General features: G+C 42.2%; 1 protein-coding gene across 5 annotated transcripts in view; it reads left to right on the top strand.

Moving 5' to 3' along the window:
* The window catches only part of ptprub (protein tyrosine phosphatase receptor type Ub), a 374,285-nt gene that overhangs the window by 73,915 nt on the left and 278,572 nt on the right, over positions 1-21,798 (top strand). For 4 of the 5 annotated variants that reach the window (XM_064945228.1, XM_064945226.1, XM_064945225.1 and 1 more), the window contains exon 2: positions 19,615-19,746. In XM_064945228.1, the coding sequence (XP_064801300.1) occupies positions 19,615-19,746 (132 nt within the window). The remainder of the gene's footprint in view (positions 1-19,614; positions 19,747-21,798) is intronic. The other variant, XM_064945224.1, reaches the window with a different exon arrangement.

The raw sequence follows: 21,798 nt of genomic DNA, 5'->3' as shown, positions 1-21,798 counted from the left end.
AAGGACATTCCTAAGTGACCCCAAATTTTTGACCGGTAGTGTACTTTGCTTTCAGGATCCATTTATAACTCTGTTCTTATCTCCTCTGGATATAGAGAGCTGCAACGTGTCTCCTTCTCAAATTGGAAATGGACTGCATGCAGGGATGATGAGGAGAGGCAGCATATCAATCTGAGCCTGTTTGGAGAAAAAAACAACCCTCCACATCAACTGAAAATAGACCTACTTGACAAGGGTGGGGGAGGAAATGGGATAATTAAAAGTAGCTCATCAGTGGTGTTAACTGAGATATCCTCTTCCCTCCCCCACTTCCCTCCGTTCTTCGCTCCGTCCATTCCCCCTTACAAGAAGAATGATGTGGAATATTTGATGCGCTCCTCATTTCAAGTCCACATTTTGAGAAGAGGAACCAAGCTTGCTGTATTTCATACCATTTCCTTTTTTATCTATCATGTTAATAGCAGAAACAACCGGTATTAATCCAATGAGGTTTGGACTTCTATCCCCTTTTAAACACAGTGTATTTGAGCTACAGGGTTGTACCATATACCAACCATTAGTCTGTATGATTAATGAGGGCTGAGTTAGAGCAATGTTTGTAAGAAAATGGCGGATAATAACATCTGTAGAGTCCAAAGGGTTTGAGCAACAAACTATTAAAAGCTATGTTTTGTTCTAGGATCCTCACAATCCACATAAGTCATTTTGAAGTCAAATCAAATTGGTCACATACACGTGTTTAGCAGATGTATTTGTGGGTGTAGCGAAAGGCTTGTGTTTCTAGCTCCAACAGTACAGTAATATCTAACAATTTCACAGCATACAGTTGAAGTCGGAAGTTTACATACACCTTACCTTAGAGAGGTTAAATGCATTTGGCTATGTGGGAAGCTAGCGTCCCATCTGGCCAACATCCAGTGAGGTTGCAGAGCACCAAATTCAATTATAAAAATTCAGAAAACAAAACATATTTTACATATGTTTAAAGATTCACCTCTTGTTAAACCAAACACAGTGTCATATTTATAAAATACTTTTCGGCGAAAGCATACATAGCCCAGAACATAGCCCAGTTGACAAATTAATACAAACAGTAACCAGCCAAGCAGAAGCGTTACAAAACTCAGAATAGAGATACAATTAATCCCTTACCTTTGATGATCTTCATATGGTGGCAATCAGAAGACATTAATTTACTCAATAAATGTTCCTTTTGTTCGATGAAGTCTCTTTATATCCAAAAAGCTTGTTTTGTTATTGCATTTTCTTCAGTAATCCACAGGCTCAAACTCAGTCAAAACAGACAGAAAATCCAAATTGTATCCGTAAAGTTCATAGAAACATGTCAAATGATGTTTATATTCAATTCTCAGGTTGTTTTTTACCCTAAATTATCTATAATATTTCAACCGGACAATAACGTCATCAATATAAAAGGTAAACAAGAAATGCACATGTGCCTGAAAAAACTCTGCATCACGTTAGGGTCCACTCGTTCAGACTGGTCTTACACCCTCATTTATAAGAATACAAGCCTAAAACAATCTAAAGACTGTTGACATCTAGTGGAAGGCATAAGAACTGCAAATGAACTCCTAAGTCAATGGATACTGAAATGGCATTGAATAGAAAACTACAAAACCAAAAAGAAACTACTTCCTGATGGATTTTTCTCAGATTTTCGCCTGCTAAATCAGTTCTGTTATCCTCTAGTGACACCCCATCCCATGAACGGGACTGTTGTCATCATCTGACACCAATTAGCATAATGCAAAGGACATAAATCTTCCAAGAAAATATTCCTATTCATGAAAATCACAAGTGAAATATATTGGAACACAGCTTAGCCTTTTGTTAATCACCCTGTCATCTCAGATGTTCAAAATATGCTTTACAGCCAAAGCTAGACAAGCATTTGTGTAAGTTTATCGATAGCCTAGCATAGCATTATGCCTTGCTAGCAGCAGGCAGCCTTGTCACGAAAATCAGAAATGCAATTAAATTAAATCATTTACCTTTGATAAACTTCGGATGTTTTCACTCACAAGACTCCCAGGTAGATAGCCAAAGTTCATTTTTTCCCAAAATATTATTTTTGTAGTCGAAATAGCTCCGTTGGTTCTTCACGTTTGGCTGAGAAATCGACCGGAAATTGTGGTCACAACAACGGCAAAAAATATTCCAAATTAGCTCCATAATATCGACAGAGACATGGCAAACGTTGTTTAGAATCAATCCTCAAGGTGTTTTTCAAATATCTATTTGATAATATATCCACCGGGACAATTGGTTTCTCAGTAGAAGCGATTGGAATAATGGCTACCTCTGTACTTTACACAAGATTTTCTCCGGGAGCATCATGTGACCACTTGCGCAATGTAGCCCCCTACGGGTATTCTTCAACATAAATGTGTAAAACAACGTCACAATGCTGTAGACACCTTGGGGAATACGTAGAAAGCGTAAGCTGATTCATAGCACATTCACAGCTCACTGGGGACTCATTGGCACGCAACGCTTTCAAAATATGGGTCACTTCCAGATTGGATTTTTCTCAGGCTTTCGCCTGCAACATCAGTTCTGTTATACTCACAGACAATATCTTTACAGTTTTGGAAACGTTAGAGTGTTTCTATCCAAAGGTGTCAATTATATGCATATTCTAGCATCTTGTCCTGACAAAATATTCCGTTTAAAACGGGAACGTTTTTTTTCCAAAATTGAAAATACTGCCCCTAGAGTCGCAACAGGTTATACTCAGACACTATTTTAACAGTTTTGGAAACTTTTCTTTTCATCCAAAATTCTGAATGCTGCCCCCTACCCTAGAGAGGTTAAACTCAGTTTTTCCCAATTCCTGACATTTAATCCCAGTAAAAATTCCCTGTTTTAGGTCAGTTAGGATCAACACTTTATTTTACAAATGTGAAATGTCAGGATAATAGTAGAGAGATTTATTTCAGCTTTTATTTCTTTCATCACATTCCCAGTGGCTCAGAAGTTTACATACACTCAATTACTATTTGGTAGCATTGCTTTTAAATTGTTGAACTTGGGTCAAACATTTTGGGTAGCCTTCCACAAGCTTCATACAATAAGTTGGGTGAATTTTGTCCCAATCCTCCTGACAGAGCTGGTGTAACTGAGTCAGGTTTGTCGGCCTCCTTGCTCGCACATACCTTTTCAGTTCTGCCCACAACTTTTCTATAGGATTAGTTTAGTTTATTTTTTATTTTTACAGGGTGCCGGTTTTAGCCAGCCGGCTAATTTTCAACCGCAGTCCCTGGGCAGGTTATTAAAAACAATTACAATATAGACAATAGCAACATAGAACAAGCAAGACATAGCAACATAGGGCAAGCAAGACATAGCATACAGACAGAGCAACATAGGACAAGCAAGACGTAGCATACAGACAGAGCAACATAGAACAAAAAGCAGCAAGACAAAATTCATAAAAGCAACAATGTGTTTTCACACCTCACAAGCTACAGACAACAGACAACATGGAAAGCGGCAACACACAGCTAGGGACCATGTTCACAAATCTGATTGACCTTGAGGTCAGGGCTTTGTGATGGCCACTCCAAACCTTGACTTTTTGTCCTTAAGTCATTTTGCCACAACTTTGGAAGTATACTTGGTGTCATTGTCTATTTGGAAAACCCATTTGTGACCAAGCTTTAACTTCCTGACTGATGTCTTGAGATGTTGCTTCAATATATGCACATCAATTTCCTGCCTCATGATGTCATCTATTTTGTGAAGTGCACCAGTCCCTCCTGCAGCAAAGCACCCCCACAACATGATACTGCCACCCCAGTGCATCATGGTTGGGATGGTGTTCTTCGGCTTGCAAGCATCTCCCTTTTTCCTCCAAACATAACAATGGTCATTATGGCCACACAGTTCTATTTTTGTTTCATCAGACCAGAGGACATTTCTCCAAAAAGTATGATCTTTGCCCCCCCATGTGCAAATTTGTGGGCAGAACGGAAAAGGCGTGTGCAAGCAAGGAAGCCTGAGAACCTGACTCAGTTACACCAGCTCTGTCAGGAGGAATGGGCCAAAATTCACTCAACTTATTGTGGGAAGCTTGTGGAAGGGTACCCAAAACGTTTGACCCAAGTTCAACAATTTAATGGCAATTCTACCAAATACTATTTGGTATTTGGTCAACTTCTGACCCACTTGGATTATGATGAAATTAATTAAAGCTGAAATAAATCATTCTCTCTACTATTATTATCATTCTCTCTACTACCATGATCCTAACTGATCTAAGACAGGGAATCTTTACTAGGATTAAATGTCAGGAATTGTGAAAACTGAGTTTAAATGTATTTGGCTAAGGTGTGTGTAAACTTCCGACTTCAAATGTATGTCCGTAAACACACCAGCTAGCTGATCTGCGCATGATCTGAGGACGCGGCTAAGGATGGCGTCTGGGCCGAAAGCCTTGAGTGTTAACACGCTTAAATGTCTTGCGTCGGCCAAGGAGAGCCCACAGTCCTTGGTAGCAGGCCACGTCGGTTGGCCACGTTGTGTTATCCTCAAAGCGGATGAAGAAGGGGTTCATCTACATAGAATATTATGATGTTATATGTAGAAGAACCCCTTCTAACGAAGTCCCAGGACAATGTGTCTAAAATACTGTTAAGCTCATATAGTTGCTGTCACAGAATCCGAACCACACACAGTTGTCACTGACTAGTTGGATATTCATTTTTCAGTGAGCAAACCCTTTCTGTACTTATATAAAATTATATAAAATCATTTTTCAGGTTTTTGCTTTGGTGGAACCTTTCATTTTTATTGACATTTGCAACTGTTTATGTCAATTGTTTTGCGTTCTACTTCAAGCCCTGGTGGTCCTGAAAATGAAATGGTAAAACACTTAATTGTCAGGTTCAATTTAAGGGCTGTCATACATATGAGTTTATGACAAACCTAAACCTGTTATGGCTGCTGCGAATTTCCGAAACTTTTTGTTAAAAATCACGCAACATTTCAACGTCCTGCTACTCATGCCAGGAATATAGTATACGCATATGATCAGTATGTGTGCATAGAAAACACTCTGAAGTTTCTAGAACTGGTTCAATGGTGTCTGTGACTATAACAGAACGAGTTCCGTGGTCAAAATCGCAAGAAAACCTGATCACAAAATCGACAAAGAGAAAATCCATCCGCCAGTCTCGGTATTGTCTATCGCTACCCATAATTGATGGGACTGGGCTTGCAGGTCCTACAGCTTCCACACGATGTCGCCAGTGTTGTGATTTCCAGGGAACTTTATCCTTGGTCAGATGAGTGACAGGCATATCCTTTCTTCGGGTCCGCAGCTGGAAAAAATGGAAGTGATAAAGTGTGCTTCGTTTTCCAAACTTGTAGCTATTGAATACAGATCTCTCCGTGATCAATTTGATCATTTATTAACGTTTACTAATACCTAAAGTTGGATTACAGAAGTAGGTTGAAGTGTTTTGTCAAAGTTTATAGGCAACTTTATGAATTTTAAAAAATGACGTCGCGTTGGGAAAAGTGACTTTTTTCCTGGATTTCACAGTCTTCATAAATTGACATTTTGGGTATATATGGACCGATTTAATCGAAAAAAAGACCCAATTGTGATGTTTATGGGACATATAGGAGTGCCAACAAAGAAGCTCGTCAAAGGTAATGAATGTTTTTTTATATTTTATTTCTGCCTTTTGGGTAGCGCCGGCTACGCTAATTTCTTTGTTTTACGTCCCCTTTGTGTGTTTCTGGGGGCTACATGCTATCAGATAATAGCTTCTCATGCTTTCTCCGAAAAGCATTTTACAAATCTGACATGTTGGCTAGATTAACAACAAGTGTGGCTTTAATTGAGTACCTTGCATGTGAGTTTTAATGAAAGTTTGAGTTGTATCGAGTACAATTAGTTGGCGCTCTGGAATTTTCACTGATTTGGTTCCTGTACAGGTACAGCAGCCGTAAAGAGACTGAGGAGGATTGGAGCTGTCTTTTTAAACTATTAAATGTTTTTATTTAATGTAAAAACAATTGGCCTCCGAGACATCACAGCAGCATCTGAGGTCACCCCCCATCCTAAATTGGTCAGGGCAGGTCAAAAGCTTTCCACTTTGATGCTTGCCCATGTAGACTCCAATGCATCCCACAGTTGGCTGGATGTCCGTTTGAAACATTTTTGATACACACGGGAAACTGTTGAGTGTGAAAAACCCAGCAGCAGTGCAGTTCTTGACATACTCAAACTGCTGAACAAACAACCATACCCTGTTCAAATGTCCTTAAATATTTTGTTTTGCCCATTCACATTGCCCACACACACAATCAATGTCTCAATTGTCTCAAGGCTTAAAGCATCTTCTTTAACCTGTCTCCCCCTTCATCTACACTGATTTGATGTGGATTTGACAAGTGACAGAAAATAAGGGATCTTTCATCTGGATTCACCTGGTCAGTCTATGTCATTGAAAGACCAAGTGTTCCTAACTATTCAACTCAAAGACAAAGGATGAGTGCAGGGGAGCAGCCTGTCGAGAATTCCCCATCCTCCTTATGAGGTTAGACTGAATTATTAATGCCCGGGGAGCCAGATACATTATTTAATTTTGTAAGTCAGTGGGGATGGATGGAGAAACCAGGGGAGTGCTGGGAGAGCTCCTATACTGAGAATAAATACACCTGTCTATGGGTGATGCACGAGGAGCCGCACTCTCTGCAATGCAAATTAGACCCGCAACCTTGCCAACCACTCTCTTCCTGTAACTGCCTCTGGTGTTACACACAAGACACCATCCAGCTATATGGACCCCATATAGTGTGAAGATGTGTGCATGGGTAAGTGTCCCTATGCACATAACAGTGAAGAATGTATGAGAGGTAAAATAGGTATTTTGACCTCAATGAGACTTAAAGGTTAAATAAAAATAAATGAGTTGGGACAGTGTTTTTTCCTGACCATCTGATCTGACCAGGAAGTCCTGGAAAAATGTCTCTCCACTGGTCTCTCAGTTTTAGTCATTGGACAGTTAGGTAGCATATCCTCATTTAATGTATTTCCCAGGTGGCTTGGCGGTACCAGCATTTATTTTAAATGGTGGGGATTCATTACCTTTAGCGCCTGTAAACGAGTTAGAACTGAGGGCGGATGACGAGAGGGGCGTGAAGGCTGAGAAAAAGTTGGCGAATTGGTTAAAGTTGTTAAAGTTGCAAATTACATTTTTGTTTGGGCTTTGTGCGCGGATTTGTGTGTGCTTGCGTGTGTGTGTAATTGGGTGGTGGTGTTGGTTAGGATCTGCTTTGGCACTTGGTTTGTTTTATGTAACATAAGCAGCATTTTCTGCAAGACTCTATCCAAGTGGAAAGTGTCTGTCTCCTTAAATGAGCGAAGACACACTATACCCCGAGTACAGCATATGGAAATAGAATGGATGATCAGAGATTCACTAACAAAGCCCAATGTGCATAGCAAACACCTCATTATATAGCAAGGCAGGGGTGTCACAAAACAGATGAGCAAAGACATATGACATCTAATTTGTGAAGCTACGTATGACATTGAGAATTGACCAATGCAGGGAGACAGACAGCCCAATCACTCTTTTTTTTATTTCACCTTTATTTAACCAGGTAGGCTAGTTGAGAACAAGTTCTCATTTGCAACTGCGACCTGGCAAAGATAAAGCATAGCAGTGTGAACAGACAACACAGAGTTACACATGGAGTAAACAATTAACAAGTCAATAACACAGTAGAAAAAAAGGGGAGTCTATATACATTGTGTGCAAAAGGCATGAGGAGGTAGGTGAATAATTACAATTTTGCAGATTAACACTGGGGTGATAAATGATCAGATGGTCATGTACAGGTAGAGATATTGGTGTGCAAAAGAGCAGAAAAGTAAATAAATAAAAACAGTATGGGGATGAGGTAGGTGAAAATGGGTGGGCTATTTACCAATAGACTATGTACAGCTGCATTGATCGGTTAGCTGCTCAGATAGCAGATGTTTGAAGTTGGTGAGGGAGATAAAAGTCTCCAACTTCAGGGATTTTTGCAATTCGTTCCAGTCACAGGCAGCAGAGTATTGGAACGAAAGGCGGCCAAATGAGGTTTTGGCTTTAGGGATGATCAGTGAGATACACCTGCTGGAGCGCGTGCTACGGACGGGTGTTACCATCGTGACCAGTGAGCTGAGATAAGGCGAAGCTTTACCTAGCATGGACTTGTAGATGACCTGGAGCCAGTGGGTCTGGCGACGAATATATAGCGAGGGCCAGCCGACTAGAGCATACAAGTCGCAGTGGTGGGTGGTATAAGGTGCTTTAGTGACAAAACGGATGGCACTGTGATAAACTGCATCCAGTTTGCTGAGTAGAGTGTTGGAAGCAATTTTGTAGATGACATCGCCGAAGTCGAGGATCGGTAGGATAGTCAGTTTTACTAGGGTAAGTTTGGCGGCGTGAGTGAAGGAGGCTTTGTTGCGGAATAGAAAGCCGACTCTTGATTTGATTTTCGATTGGAGATGTTTGATATGAGTCTGGAAGGAGAGTTTACAGTCTAGCCAGACACCTAGGTACTTATAGATGTCCACATATTCAAGGTCGGAACCATCCAGGGTGGTGATGCTAGTCGGGCATGCGGGTGCAGGCAGCGATCGGTTGAAAAGCATGCATTTGGTTTTACTAGCGTTTAAGAGCAGTTGGAGGCCACGGAAGGAGTGTTGTATGGCATTGAAGCTCAATTGGAGGTTAGATACCACAGTGTCCAAGGACGGGCCGGAAGTATATAGAATGGTGTCGTCTGCGTAGAGGTGGATCAGGGAATCGCCCGCAGCAAGAGCAACATCATTGATATATACAGAGAAAAGAGTCGGCCCGAGAATTGAACCCTGTGGCACCCCCATAGAGACTGCCAGAGGACCGGACAGCATGCCCTCCGATTTGACACACTGAACTCTGTCTGCAAAGTAATTGGTGAACCAGGCAAGGCAGTCACCCGAAAAACCGAGGCTACTGAGTCTGCCGATAAGAATATGGTGATTGACAGAGTCGAAAGCCTTGGCAAGGTCGATGAAGACGGCTGCACAGTACTGTCTTTTATCGATGGCGGTTATGATATCGTTTAGTACCTTGAGTGTGGCTGAGGTGCACCCGTGACCGGCTCGGAAACCAGATTGCACAGCGGAGAAGGTACGGTGGGATTCGAAATGGTCAGTGACCTGTTTGTTGACTTGGCTTTCGAAGACCTTAGATAGGCAGGGCAGGATGGATATAGGTCTGTAACAGTTTGGGTCCAGGGTGTCTCCCCCTTTGAAGAGGGGGATGACTGTGGCAGCTTTCCAATCCTTGGGGATCTCAGACGATATGAAAGAGAGGTTGAACAGGCTGGTAATAGGGGTTGCGACAATGGCGGCGGATAGTTTCAGAAATAGAGGGTCCAGATTGTCAAGCCCAGCTGATTTGTACGGGTCCAGGTTTTGCAGCTCTTTCAGAACATCTGCTATCTGGATTTGGGTAAAGGAGAACCTGGAGAGGCTTGGGCGAGGAGCTGCGGGGGGTGCAGGGCTGTTGGCCGAGGTTGGAGTAGCCAGGCGGAAGGCATGGCCAACCGTTGAGAAATGCTTGTTGAAGTTTTCGATAATCATGGATTTATCGGTGGTGACCGTGTTACCTAGCCTCAGTGCAGTGGGCAGCTGGGAGGAGGTGCTCTTGTTCTCCATGGACTTCACAGTGTCCCAGAACTTTTTGGAGTTGGAGCTACAGGATGCAAACTTCTGCCTGAAGAAGCTGGCCTTAGCTTTCCTGACTGACTGCGTGTATTGGTTCCTGACTTCCCTGAACAGTTGCATATCGCGGGGACTATTTGATGCTATTGCAGTCCGCCACAGGATGTTTTTGTGCTGGTCGAGGGAAGTCAGGTCTGGAGTGAACCAAGGGCTGTATCTGTTCTTAGTTCTTCATTTTTTGAACGGAGCATGCTTATCTAAAATGGTGAGGAAGTTACTTTTAAAGAATGACCAGGCATCCTCAACTGACGGGATGAGGTCAATGTCCTTCCAGGATACCCGGGCCAGGTCGATTAGGAAGGCCTGCTCACAGAAGTGTTTTAGGGAGCGTTTGACAGTGATGAGGGGTGGTCGTTTGACTGCGGCTCCGTAGCGGATACAGGCAATGAGGCAGTGATCGCTGAGATCCTGGTTGAAGACAGCGGAGGTGTATTTGGAGGGCAAGTTGATCAGGATGACGTCTATGAGGGTGCCCTTGTTTACAGAGTTAGGGTTGTACCTGGTGGGTTCCTTGATGATTTGTGTGAGATTGAGGGCATCTAGCTTAGATTGTAGGACTGCCGGGGTGTTAAGCATATCCCAGTTTAGGTCACCTAACAGGACAAACTCTGAAGCTAGGTGGGGGGCGATCAATTCACAAATGGTGTCCAGGGCACAGCTGGGAGCTGAGGGGGGTCGGTAGCAGGGGGCAACAGTGAGAGACTTATTTCTGGAGAGATTAATTTTCAAAATTAGTAGTTCGAACTGTTTGGGTATGGACCTGGAAAGTATGACATTACTTTGCAGGCTATCTCTGCAGTAGACTGCAGTAGATTGAATGCACATATCAAAGTTAAGCCAAAGAGTTTTCCATATCTCCTGGCAAGATGGTGGCAACCTGGAGGTGACGTTGAACAAAATCCCCCCCCCCCACGACATCTTTATTCAGTGACATTGTATCTTTGTGAGCTTCTAACAACATTCTCTATTTTGTTTGCAACCTTGCTCTTTCTTTTGCTAATAACCCGAGAGTCATGGCAACAGTACCAGTGGATGTGTGAAGTTATTTTGATTACTGGGAAGCTGAAGAGGTCATGTTTTTTCATAAAGGGGATGCAGGTTAATATATTATCTTATGAATAGATGGTTAAGTATTATAATTTAAACAGAAGACTAGTTCTGAGCATTGTTGGTCATACAGGCACGTGGAGGCCACACACACTACTGAGCCTCATTTTGACTTGTTTTAAGGACATTACATCAAAGTTGGATCAGCCTGTAGTGTGGTTTTCCACTTTAATTTTGAGTGTGACTCCAAATCCAGACCTCCATGGGTTGATAAATTTGATTTCCATTGATAATTTTTGTGTGATTTTGTTGTCAGCACATTCAACTATGTAAAACTATGTACTGGACTTCCTGACGGGCCGCCCCCAGGTGGTGAGGGTAGGCAACAACATCTCCACCCCGCTGATCCTCAACACTGGGGCCCCACAAGGGTGCGTTCTGAGCCCTCTTCTGTACTCCCTGTTCACCCACGACTTCATGGCCACGCACGCCTCCAACTCAATCATCAAGTTTGCGGACGACACAACAGTGGTAGGCTTGATTACCAACAACGACGAGACGGCCTACGAGGTGAGGGCCCTTGGAGTGTGATGTCAGGAAAATAACCTCACACTCAACGTCAACAAAACTAAGGAGATGATTGTGGACTTCAGGAAACAGCAGAGGGAACACCCCCCTATCCACATCGATGGAACAGTAGTGGAGAGGGTAGTAAGTTTTAAGTTCCTCGGCATACACATCACAGATAAACTGAATTGGTCCACCCACACAGACAGCATCGTGAAGAAGGCCCAGCAGCGCCTCTTCAACCTCAGGAGGCTGAAGAAATTCGGCTTGTCACCAAAAGCACTCACAAACTTCTACAGATGCACAATCGAGAGCATCCTGGCGGCCTGTATCACCGCCTGGTACGGCAACTGCTCCGCCCACAACCGTAAGGCTATCCAGAGGGTAGTGAGGTCTGCACAACGCATCACCGGGGGCAAACTACCTGCCCTCCAGGACACCTACACCACCCGATGTTCCAGGAAGACAATAAAGATCATCAAGGACAACAACCACCCGAGCCACTGCCTGTTCACCAGAAGGCGAGGTCAGTACAGGTGCATCAAAGCTGGGACCGAGAGACTGAAAAACAGCTTCTATCTCAAGGCCATCAGACTGTTAAACAGCAACCACTAACATTGAGTGGCTGCTGCCAACACACTGACTCAACTCCAGCCACTTTAATAATGGGAATTGATGGGAAATTATGTAAAATATATCACTAGCCACTTTAAACAATGCTACCTAATATAATGTTTACATACCCTACATTATTCATCTCATATATATATACGTATATACTGTACTCTATCATCTACTGCATCTTTATGTAATACATGTATCACTAGCCACTTTAACTATGCCACTTTGTTTACATACTCATCTCATATGTATATACTGTACTCGATACCATCTACTGTATCTTGCCTATGCTGCTCTGTACCATCACTCATTCATATCTTTATGTACATATTCTTTATCCCCTTACACTTGTGTATAAGACAGTAGTTTTGGAATTGTTAGTTAGATTACTTGTTGGTTATTACTGCATTGTCGGAACTAGAAGCACAAGCATTTCGCTACACTCGCATTAACATCTGCTAACCATGTGTATATGACAAATAAAATTTGATTTGATTTGAAATAAAAAAGTATTTAATAAGAATATTTCATTTATTCAGATCTAGGATGTGTTATTTTAGGATTCCCTTTATTTTTTTGAGCAGTGTATATAGAATTGGAAGAAAATGCACTTTAAAACTAAAAAATGTTATCTGCACCCCATGGGAAAATGTGTGCAATTGCAGGAAATAAGCTTTAAACCTGCAAAATGTTCTCTCCCCCAGCAAGAGGGGTGTGCAGTTTGTGTCATCAACAGTTCTTGTGCCCATAGAAATAGTAGCGCGGGATGCTGGAAGGGGGGCCTGAGTGAAAAAGATTGGGAACCGCTGCTGTAGGGCGACATTTTGTTTTGTGGTTTCATTCTTAGGTCAAATATTTCACACATCTGAATAATATTACACCCATTTTAATCACACACGCTGTTAACCTGTTGATGCTCTGGGGGCGCTATTTCATTTTTGGATGAAAAACGTTCCCGTTTTAAACAAGATATTTTGTCACAAAAAGATGCTCGACTATGCATATAATTGATAGCTTTCGAAAGAAAACACTGACGTGTCCAGAACTACCAAGATATTTTCTGTGCGTGCCCTAGAACGTGAGCTTCAGGCAAAACCAAGATGAGACGGCATCCAGGAAATGAGCAGGATTTTTGAGGCTCTGTTTTCCATTGTCTCCTTATATGGCTGTGAATGCGAGAGGAATGAGCCTGCCCTTTCTGTCGTTTCCCCAAGGTGTCTGCAGCATTGTGACGTATTTGTAGGCAGATCATTGGAAGATTGACCATAAGAGACCACATTTACCAGGTGTCCGCCCGGTGTCCTGCGCCGAAATTGGTGCGCAAAAGTCAGCTGCCAGTATTTTTCCATGGGATACAGAGAGGAAAGCAAGCTTCCACGAACTGCATATCAATGAAGAGATATGTGAAAAAACACCTTGAGGATTGATTCCAAACAACGTTTGCCATGTTTCGGTCGATATTATGTAGTTAATTCGGAAAAAGTTTTACGTTGTAGGTGACTGAATTTTCGGTTCGTTTCGGTAGCCAGACGCAATGTAGAAAACGGAACGATTTCTTCTACACACAGACGCTTTCAGGAAAAACTGCGCATTTGGTATGTAACTGAGAGTCTCCTCATTGAAAACATCAGAAGCTCTTCAAAGGTAAATGATTTTATTTATTTGGTTATCTGGTTTTTGTGAAAATGTTGCGTGCTAAATGCTACTCAAAATGCTATGCTAGCTTTGCATACTCTTACACAAATTAGTCAATTTCTATGGTTCAAAAGCATATTTTGAAAATCTGAGATGACAGTGTTGTTAAGAAAAGGCTAAGCTTGAGAGCAGACGCATTATTTTCATTTTATTTGCGATTTTCAGAAATCGTTAACGTTGCGTTATGCTAATGAGCCTGAGGCTTTAGTCACGATCCCGGATCCGGGATGGGGAGTTCCAAGATTAACAAATATTTAATTCCCAAAACCAAAGCAGCTCATTAAAAAGGGAGGTTGTTCTACATTTAATGAAGAAATCGATGAGTGAGCAGACACAAAACACATCCCCTCCCTCCAGCCACGAGGCTTTTAACCTTGGCACCGTCTCAACCTTGATTTTTAGATTTGCGCTGTGCCGGTACCAAATTATAATGTAATTACTTAGTAGGATAGAGACACCCCTGTCTTGGAGAGATGGGAGGGAGAGAGAGAGGGCATAATTGAAACGTGAAGGCCGGGCTGGGCCATACAGTATATAGACCAGTAGGAGCAGAAGAGAATACACTCCAGGCCTGATGCCCCGGCTCTCGCATGATGGGTTCCTGTGAGGAGAAATCAGCATGCTTCATTTATAGCTCCAGTAAAGAATAATATACTGGTAGCATTTGGATGTGTCAGGTCCCATATCTTTGGCTGTTCTATTAGAAATAGATCCCTGTGCAGGACAATTAACCTCTGGCCCTCGCCATGTGGATCCCTGCTGTAACGGCTTAGCATGAGCCAAAAATCAGCTCCCCGGGGTGAAGAAGCGGAGAAACCTAGCCCAACTCAACATTCTGTTGGCTCTCTGGCTGGGCTGCTACGACTCCCTGCTACCCATCAGGCCCAGCCAATCTCATCACAATGCTATAGAGTTTCCAGTTTTAGCATATTATCACTGAGATGTAATGTAGGTTGGAGGTGGTGAGCATGGCTGACCACTGTGCGTTTGTGCTCCACTGAATATATATCGTCTGGCAGACTTTCAGCATGTAAGCTTAATATGGAATTCCTTTAGTTCACAGTCTCTGGACTAAATCTGTTCTTACGGGCTTGGAATGAACCATCTAGTTAGTAGACCAACCCTTGTTTTTTTTAATGATTGCATGTAACATTTGAACTTCCAACAAAACAAATTTGCCAATGATCTGTAATAGTTTTGGTGTCCTCTTGTTCATCAGTAGTAAAATTGCATCGAATCTGACTTTAGTCCCTGCTGCTTGATGGCATAATGGTCACATTTGGACCATTTTCTTAATGGTGGATTATCAAATCAAATTTTATTTGTCACATACACATGGTTAGCAGATGTTAATGCGAGTGTAGCGAAATGCTTGTGCTTCTAGTTCGAGTCCAGAATGAGCATTAATACAGCAGTGGACCAGCAGGGTGACCTTGAGGGTCTGGTTCTGGTCATCCCCATCATTAGCCCCGATGCGTCTCTAGGCTCTCACAGTCGCGCTCCAACTGTGGCTGGCACATACTCTGGTCATGTGATGGGGGAATCGGTGGCTGCCCACTTCTAGCCTGTAATTTTCACTCCACTGGGTTAATGTGTGAGATGGCAACAGATGCTGCGAGAGGAGACGGAAGCAAATTATGCCCAAGGGCCTTAAAAGCCCTGGCTATTTGAATATAATTTGAAAAAAATGTGCTTTTTGGCGTGTGGAATGTAGCAGGTTGTGATGTATTACAATAATAATCACAGTCCCCTGGTTGCCATCCCTCCCTCCCCAACTTTATTAGTATGTGTGTTTATGTGGCTGTGCATAGGGGATGTGTGCTGTAGTTTGTTTGTGTTTTATGGGAAGGGGAATTCTTTACAAAAGCAGGGGGCCAACATTGCCTTTGCCAGGGTGTGTGTGTGTGATGCAAGGTTTGTGTTTTCATATATTTTTTCATTTCTTTTAGTTTTAAGATTTTAGTTTAGTTTCAGTTAGTTTTCCAATCCATTTTACAATTTTTTATTTCGCTAAAGTTTTATAAAAACATTTATTTTGTTTTCGTATTATTTAGTTTTAGTTTTGGTGTGTGGGACAGAAAGTAGCCTATGCATGGGAGGCTAGGGGCCATTTATGTATTTTTATAGTTTTTGTGTTTTGGGGGATGTCAGTTCTTGCCACTGTGGGGTAGTAGTGGATAAGGTGATGGGTCAGGTCATAGGTTAGGTAAGGTTTAAGGGTAGACTCAGGAAGATGACAGATGCACATAGTAAGCAGTAGTAGTGGGTCAATTACCGCAACAACCAGGAGCGTTGGAGCACAAGGGTAAACTTCTCAATTGCTGTGGTCCTGTAGTGTGCACGTTGTAGCAGCAGGAAGTGCACCCGTGCACATGCGCAGATACTCTGTGTGACCGTGTGAGAGCAAAGTCTTGCATCATGCTGATCTAAATGGGCAATTTTGTATGAAAAATCCTGTGATCAAATGTCATGAAGTTTTGACTGCAGTCAATTGCAAGTTTGTGCAGTTGCTCTTCCCCAACCTTCATCCTGCAGCCATCACCTGCATTGTGGGAGGCTCTATTGTCAAACAATCATAAGCGTGTTTTTGTTTGACCCATGAGAACATGATCAAAGACATGACTGAAATAGGAACCAGTTAGCTGTGATTTACAGTGCCTTTGGAAAGTATTCAGACCCCTTGTCTTTTTCACATTTTGTTACGTTACAGCTTTATTCAAAAATGCATTAAATTATTTTTTCCCCCTCATCAATCTACACACAATACCCCATAATGACAAAGCAAAAACAGGTTTTTAGAGGTTTTAAAAAGGTTTTTATGAAATTTAAAAAACGGAAAAATCTAATTTACGTAAGTATTCAGACCCTTTACTCAGTACTTTGTTGAAGAACCTTTGGCAGTGATTACAGCATCGAATCTTCATGGTTATAACTCTAAAAGCTTGGCACACCTGTATTTGGGGAGATTCTCCCATTCTTCTCTACAGATCCTCTCAAGCTCTGTGAGGTTGAATGGGGAGTGTTGTTTGAAGGCTATTTCCAGGTCTCTCCAGAGATGTTCGATCGGGTACATGTCCGGGCTCTGGCTGGGCCACTCAAGGACATTCAGAGACTTGTCATTGGCCTGTTGCAAGGGGAACCCTCGCCCCAGTCTAAGATCCTGAGCGCTCTGGAGAAATTTTCATCAAGGATCTCTATACTTTTCTCCGTTCATCTTTCCCTCGATCCTGACAAGTCTGTCAGTCCCGGCACCTGAAATACATCCCCACAGCATGATGCTGCCACCTCAATGCTTCACGGTAGGGACGTTGCCAGGTTTCCTCCAGACGTGATGCTTGGCTTTCAGGCCAAAGAGTTCAATCTTGGTTTTATCAGACCAGAGAATATTGTTTTTCATGGTATGAGAGTCTTTAGGTGATTTTGGCAAACTCCAAGCAGGCTGTCATTTGCCTTTCACTGATGAGTGGCTTCCTTCTGGCCACTCTACCATTAAGGCCTTATTGGTGGAGTGCTGCAGAGATGGTTGTCCTTCTGGAAGGTTTTCCCATCTCCACAGAGGAACTCTATCTGGTCACCTCCCTGACCAAGGCCCTTCTCCCCAGATTGCTCAGTGGCCAGCTCTAGGAAGAGTCTTGGTGGTTAAAAATGGAGGCCACTGTGTTCTTGGGGACCTTCAATGCTGCAGACATTTTTTTGGTACCCTTCCCCAGAACTGTACCTCAACACAATCCTGTCTCGAATTCCTTCAACCTCGTAGCTTGGTTTTTGCTTTGACATGCACTGTCAACAGTGGGACCTTATATAGACAGGTGGGTGCCTTTCCAAATCATGTCCAATCAATTGAATTTTCCACCGGTGAACTCCAATCAAGTTGTAGAAACATCTCAAGTATGATCAATGGAAACAGGATGCACCTGAGCTCAATTTATAGTCTCTTGGTGAAGGGTCTGAATACTTGTAAAAAAGGTATTAAATGTTTTATTTTTATAAATGCACAAACATTTATAAAAACCTGTTTTTAATGGGATATTGTGTGTAGATTGCTCTGGATGTATTGTTTTTGTTGCCATTTTAGAACAAGGCTGTAAATTAACTAAATGGAATACTTCCCGAAGGCACTGTATGTGTACAGTGGATACATACAAATACATTTGACATTTGAAGCTCTCTCTCACTAATTGATTGTACAATGTACAGTCAGGGCCAAAAGTTTTGAGAATTCACTCACACCTGCCTGCTGCCATTCCTGAGCAAGCTCTGTACTGGTGGTGCCCCAGATCCCGCAGCTGAATCAGCTTTAGGAGATGGTCCTGGCGCTTGCTGGACTTTCTTGGGCGCCCTGAAGCCTTCTTCACAACAATTGAACCGCTCTCCTTGAACTTCTTGATGATCCGATGGTTGATTTAGGTGCAATCTTACTGGCAGCAATATCCCTGCCTGTGAAGCCATTTTTGTGCAACGCTATGATGACGGCACGTGTTTCCTTGCAGGTAACCATGGTTGACAGATGAAGAACAATGATTCCAATCACCACCCTCCTTTTTGAAGCTTCCAGTCTGTTATTCGAACTCAATCAGCATGGCAGAGTGATCTCCTGCCTTGTCCTTGTCATCACTCACACCTGTATTAATGAGAGAATCACTGACATGATGTCAGCTGGTCCTTGTGTGGCAGGGCTGGAATGCAGTGGAAATGTTTTTGGGGGGGTTCAGTTCATTTCCATGGCAAAGAGAGACTTTGCAATTAATTGGAATTCATCTGACCACTCTTCATAACATTTTGGAGTATATGCAAATTGCCATCATACAAACTGAGACAGCAGACTTTGTGAAAATTAATATTTGTGTAATTCTCAAGTTTTGGCCACGACTGTACACACACAATTTTATGTTATGATTTCAGTTTGTAAGTGTGTGTAATATGAGGGTTAGATGCATGTTTATTTTCAACATTTTCAACAATTGCAACACTGCCATGATTATCTGAGCCTTGCTGTTGGAAAACCACATTAGTGTCTGACTTTCGGCAAATGCACGTCCCCTGACTTTACTCCTCGACTGTCGTCTACAGTCAGTTGCTTTAGCCTTACCACTCAAATGCTCCCAACCAATATCTAGGGTCCTGTTCATGGCAACGTAATCTCGCCGAGTCTACCTTGAAATTATAAAGTCAATCTCAGTGAGACCTGACAGATTCAGAAGCTTGAAAACCCCAATACAAAAAAAGCCTAATCTAATTCATAATGGCTTTTATTTAAATAGTTTTTGAGTCAAAGATAATGGTTTCAGTATAGTCTGTTTTTCAAACGGGTTTGTTAATTATTTTATTTCAGTTTACAAATTGTTTTTTCAAGATCAGTTTTCAGTTTTAGTTTACTTTAACAACCTTAGTGTGTAGGTGAGTGAGAGTGTCAGGGGGGCTGGAGTGGAGTACAGATTGCATTGCGCCAGGCTATTAGTGTCTGGGTGAAGTGGGAAATGGATTTCCCAGTTAGTTGTCTGGCATCTGTCCCATCTCAGTTATTGAAAGAGGATCAGAGGGGATATCGTGGTGAAATATGGCCCAAACAAGCCACTACACAACAACACTGGAATAATAACTATAGTGGAACGTTTCTGAAGTACTGCAACAACCCCTTTATTCTTTATGGAGCCCCCTGTTATCATAAGGGAAGTACAAATAAGATGCAAATACTGATTTATGATGGCAATGGCTGAAACGTGTGTCCATCTTGGGCTAAATCTATGATTCCTTTCAATCCCAGGAAATCAAATTAAATGTGATTATGTGCAAGCCATTAAAAAATATAATCCATTAATCCCTTGATATTGAATATTTATGTGTGTGACCTCCCACTTAATGTCATCTCCTCTCTCTTTCCTCAGCAGCAGGCTGCACCTTTGACGAGGATTCTGAGCCCAGTCTGTGTGACTTCACCCAAGGCGAGGAGGATGACTTTGACTGGCAGCTCTACCGGACACACAACTCGCCCTACGCCTCTTCTGACCTCCTGCATGGTGGGTTCCTGCTCTTATTACGCTTCAGAGTATTGAAGTTTCATCTGGTGCTAACCTGGTATCCACTATGGTATCTAATGCATGCATCACTATCACTTTGTGGATGGGGTATCTGTATCAGAAATGATAAGAAACCAGGACGGGGGTGGTATGAGACTTCTCAAGTCTTAATGTGTGATGTTTTCCTCCCTGGATTACAATCCTTAGATAGAATGTCAATGTGCGAGCCAACAACATACACATTGGCTTTCTAAGCAGCTAGTGCCTGCTCTTCTTAGGTGTGATTTACAGTCTTTGTGCGTGTTCCCACGTGCATGTTTGCTCAAATGAGATGCCGAAGCTGTCCAGAAGCTGGGAGTGTTTAGGAAACACTCCAAAGTGTGGATGCCTTCCTATTCTATTAATGGGTAATGGGATTCAGTGTGGCGTTAGAGAAGCAAAATTAACTTGGATGAAAACCCCCCAAAGACACCATAATTACATAATAGAATAGGAGATAAAGTGGCAGAACAAATGGATGGCTGGAAGATAACAAACTGTGCTGAGAGGCAGACGACACAATGATATGACTCACTACAATCAAGTGAATGGACTAATAGGACCTTTATGAATAATTTGAGATATATCATTTAACAGGGAATCATTCCGGGCCTTAAGAAACACCTCACACACCTCACACTCACTACATTTGATGGGGGAGACTACAGTCACTCTGAAGAAGGTCCAAAAATTCCTACAGGGAGATGAAGTGAAGGCTCTTTTTTAATCACAATGCAGGGGATGCTGATTTCCATGAAATCACTTCATACCACCAAGCAACAAACATTACATTCATAATTTATAACTCCAACGTTCCCAAACTGTTAAACTGCATATCTCTGTGCCCTAGGAGGAAGTCCACTGTGAGCAGCTCACCCTGCACTAACATAAAGAACAGTAAAGCTCATGAAGTCAATAATTTGCTAGTAACAGATGACATTCATATTATAACTATCTCTGATACTCACTTAGATAATATTTTTGATGATACAGTGGTAGCAATACAAGGTTATAACATTTACAGAAAATATAGAATTGCCAATGGTGGAGGTGTTGCTGTTTATATTCAGAACCACATTCCTGTACAGATTAGAGAGGGTGTCATGTTAAATACTGTTGAAGTAATATGGGTATAGGTTCAACAGCCTCACCTAAAGCCCATTCTTGTGGGAAGCTGCTAAAGACCACCAAGTGCTAACAGTCAATATCTGGTTTACTTCTTTGGGACTGGGGGGCAGTATTGAGTAGCTTGGATAAAAAGGTGCCCAGAGTAAACTGCCTGCTACTCAGGCCTGAAAGCTAGAATATGCATAATCATTATTAGTATTGGAAAGAAAACACTCTGAAGTTTCTAAAACTGTTTGAATGATGTCTGTGAGTACAATAGAACTCATATGGCAGGCAAAAACCTGAGAAAAAATCCAACCAGGAAGTGGGAAATCTGAGGTTTGTCGTCTTTCAAGTCATTGCCTATTGAATATACCGTGTCTATGGGGTCATATTGAACTTCCTAAGGCTTCCAGTAGATGTCAACATTCTTTAGAACCTTGTTTGAGGCTTCTACTGTGAAGGAGGGGGAATGAGAGCTGATTGAGTCAGGTGTCTGGCAGAGTGGCATGAGCTCAGTCTCGCGTGCTCCCGTGAGAGTTGGCTGCTTTCCATTGCATTTCTACAGACAAAGGAATTCTCCAGTTGAAACATTATTGAAGATTTTTGATAAAAACATCCTAAAGATTGATTCTATACTTCGTTTGACATGTTTCTACAAACTGTAATATGACTTTTCGTATGCACTTTCGCCTGGGCTTGCCCGCGGCTCGTGAGTTTGGAATGTGTACTAAACACGCAAACAAAAATGAGGTAGTTGGACATAAATGATGGACTTTATCGAACAAAACAAACATTTATCGTTGAACTGGGATTCCTGGGAGTGCATTCCGATGAAGATCATCAAAGGTAAGTGAATATTTATAATGCTATTTCTGACTTCTGTTGATTCCACAACATGGCGGG

The sequence above is a fragment of the Oncorhynchus masou genome, chromosome 29 (genome assembly GCF_036934945.1).
Source record: "Oncorhynchus masou masou isolate Uvic2021 chromosome 29, UVic_Omas_1.1, whole genome shotgun sequence".
Taxonomy (NCBI): Eukaryota; Metazoa; Chordata; class Actinopteri; order Salmoniformes; family Salmonidae; genus Oncorhynchus; species Oncorhynchus masou.
Note: the sequence above shows the minus strand (reverse complement) of the source record. Positions and strands in the feature narration are given on the sequence as shown.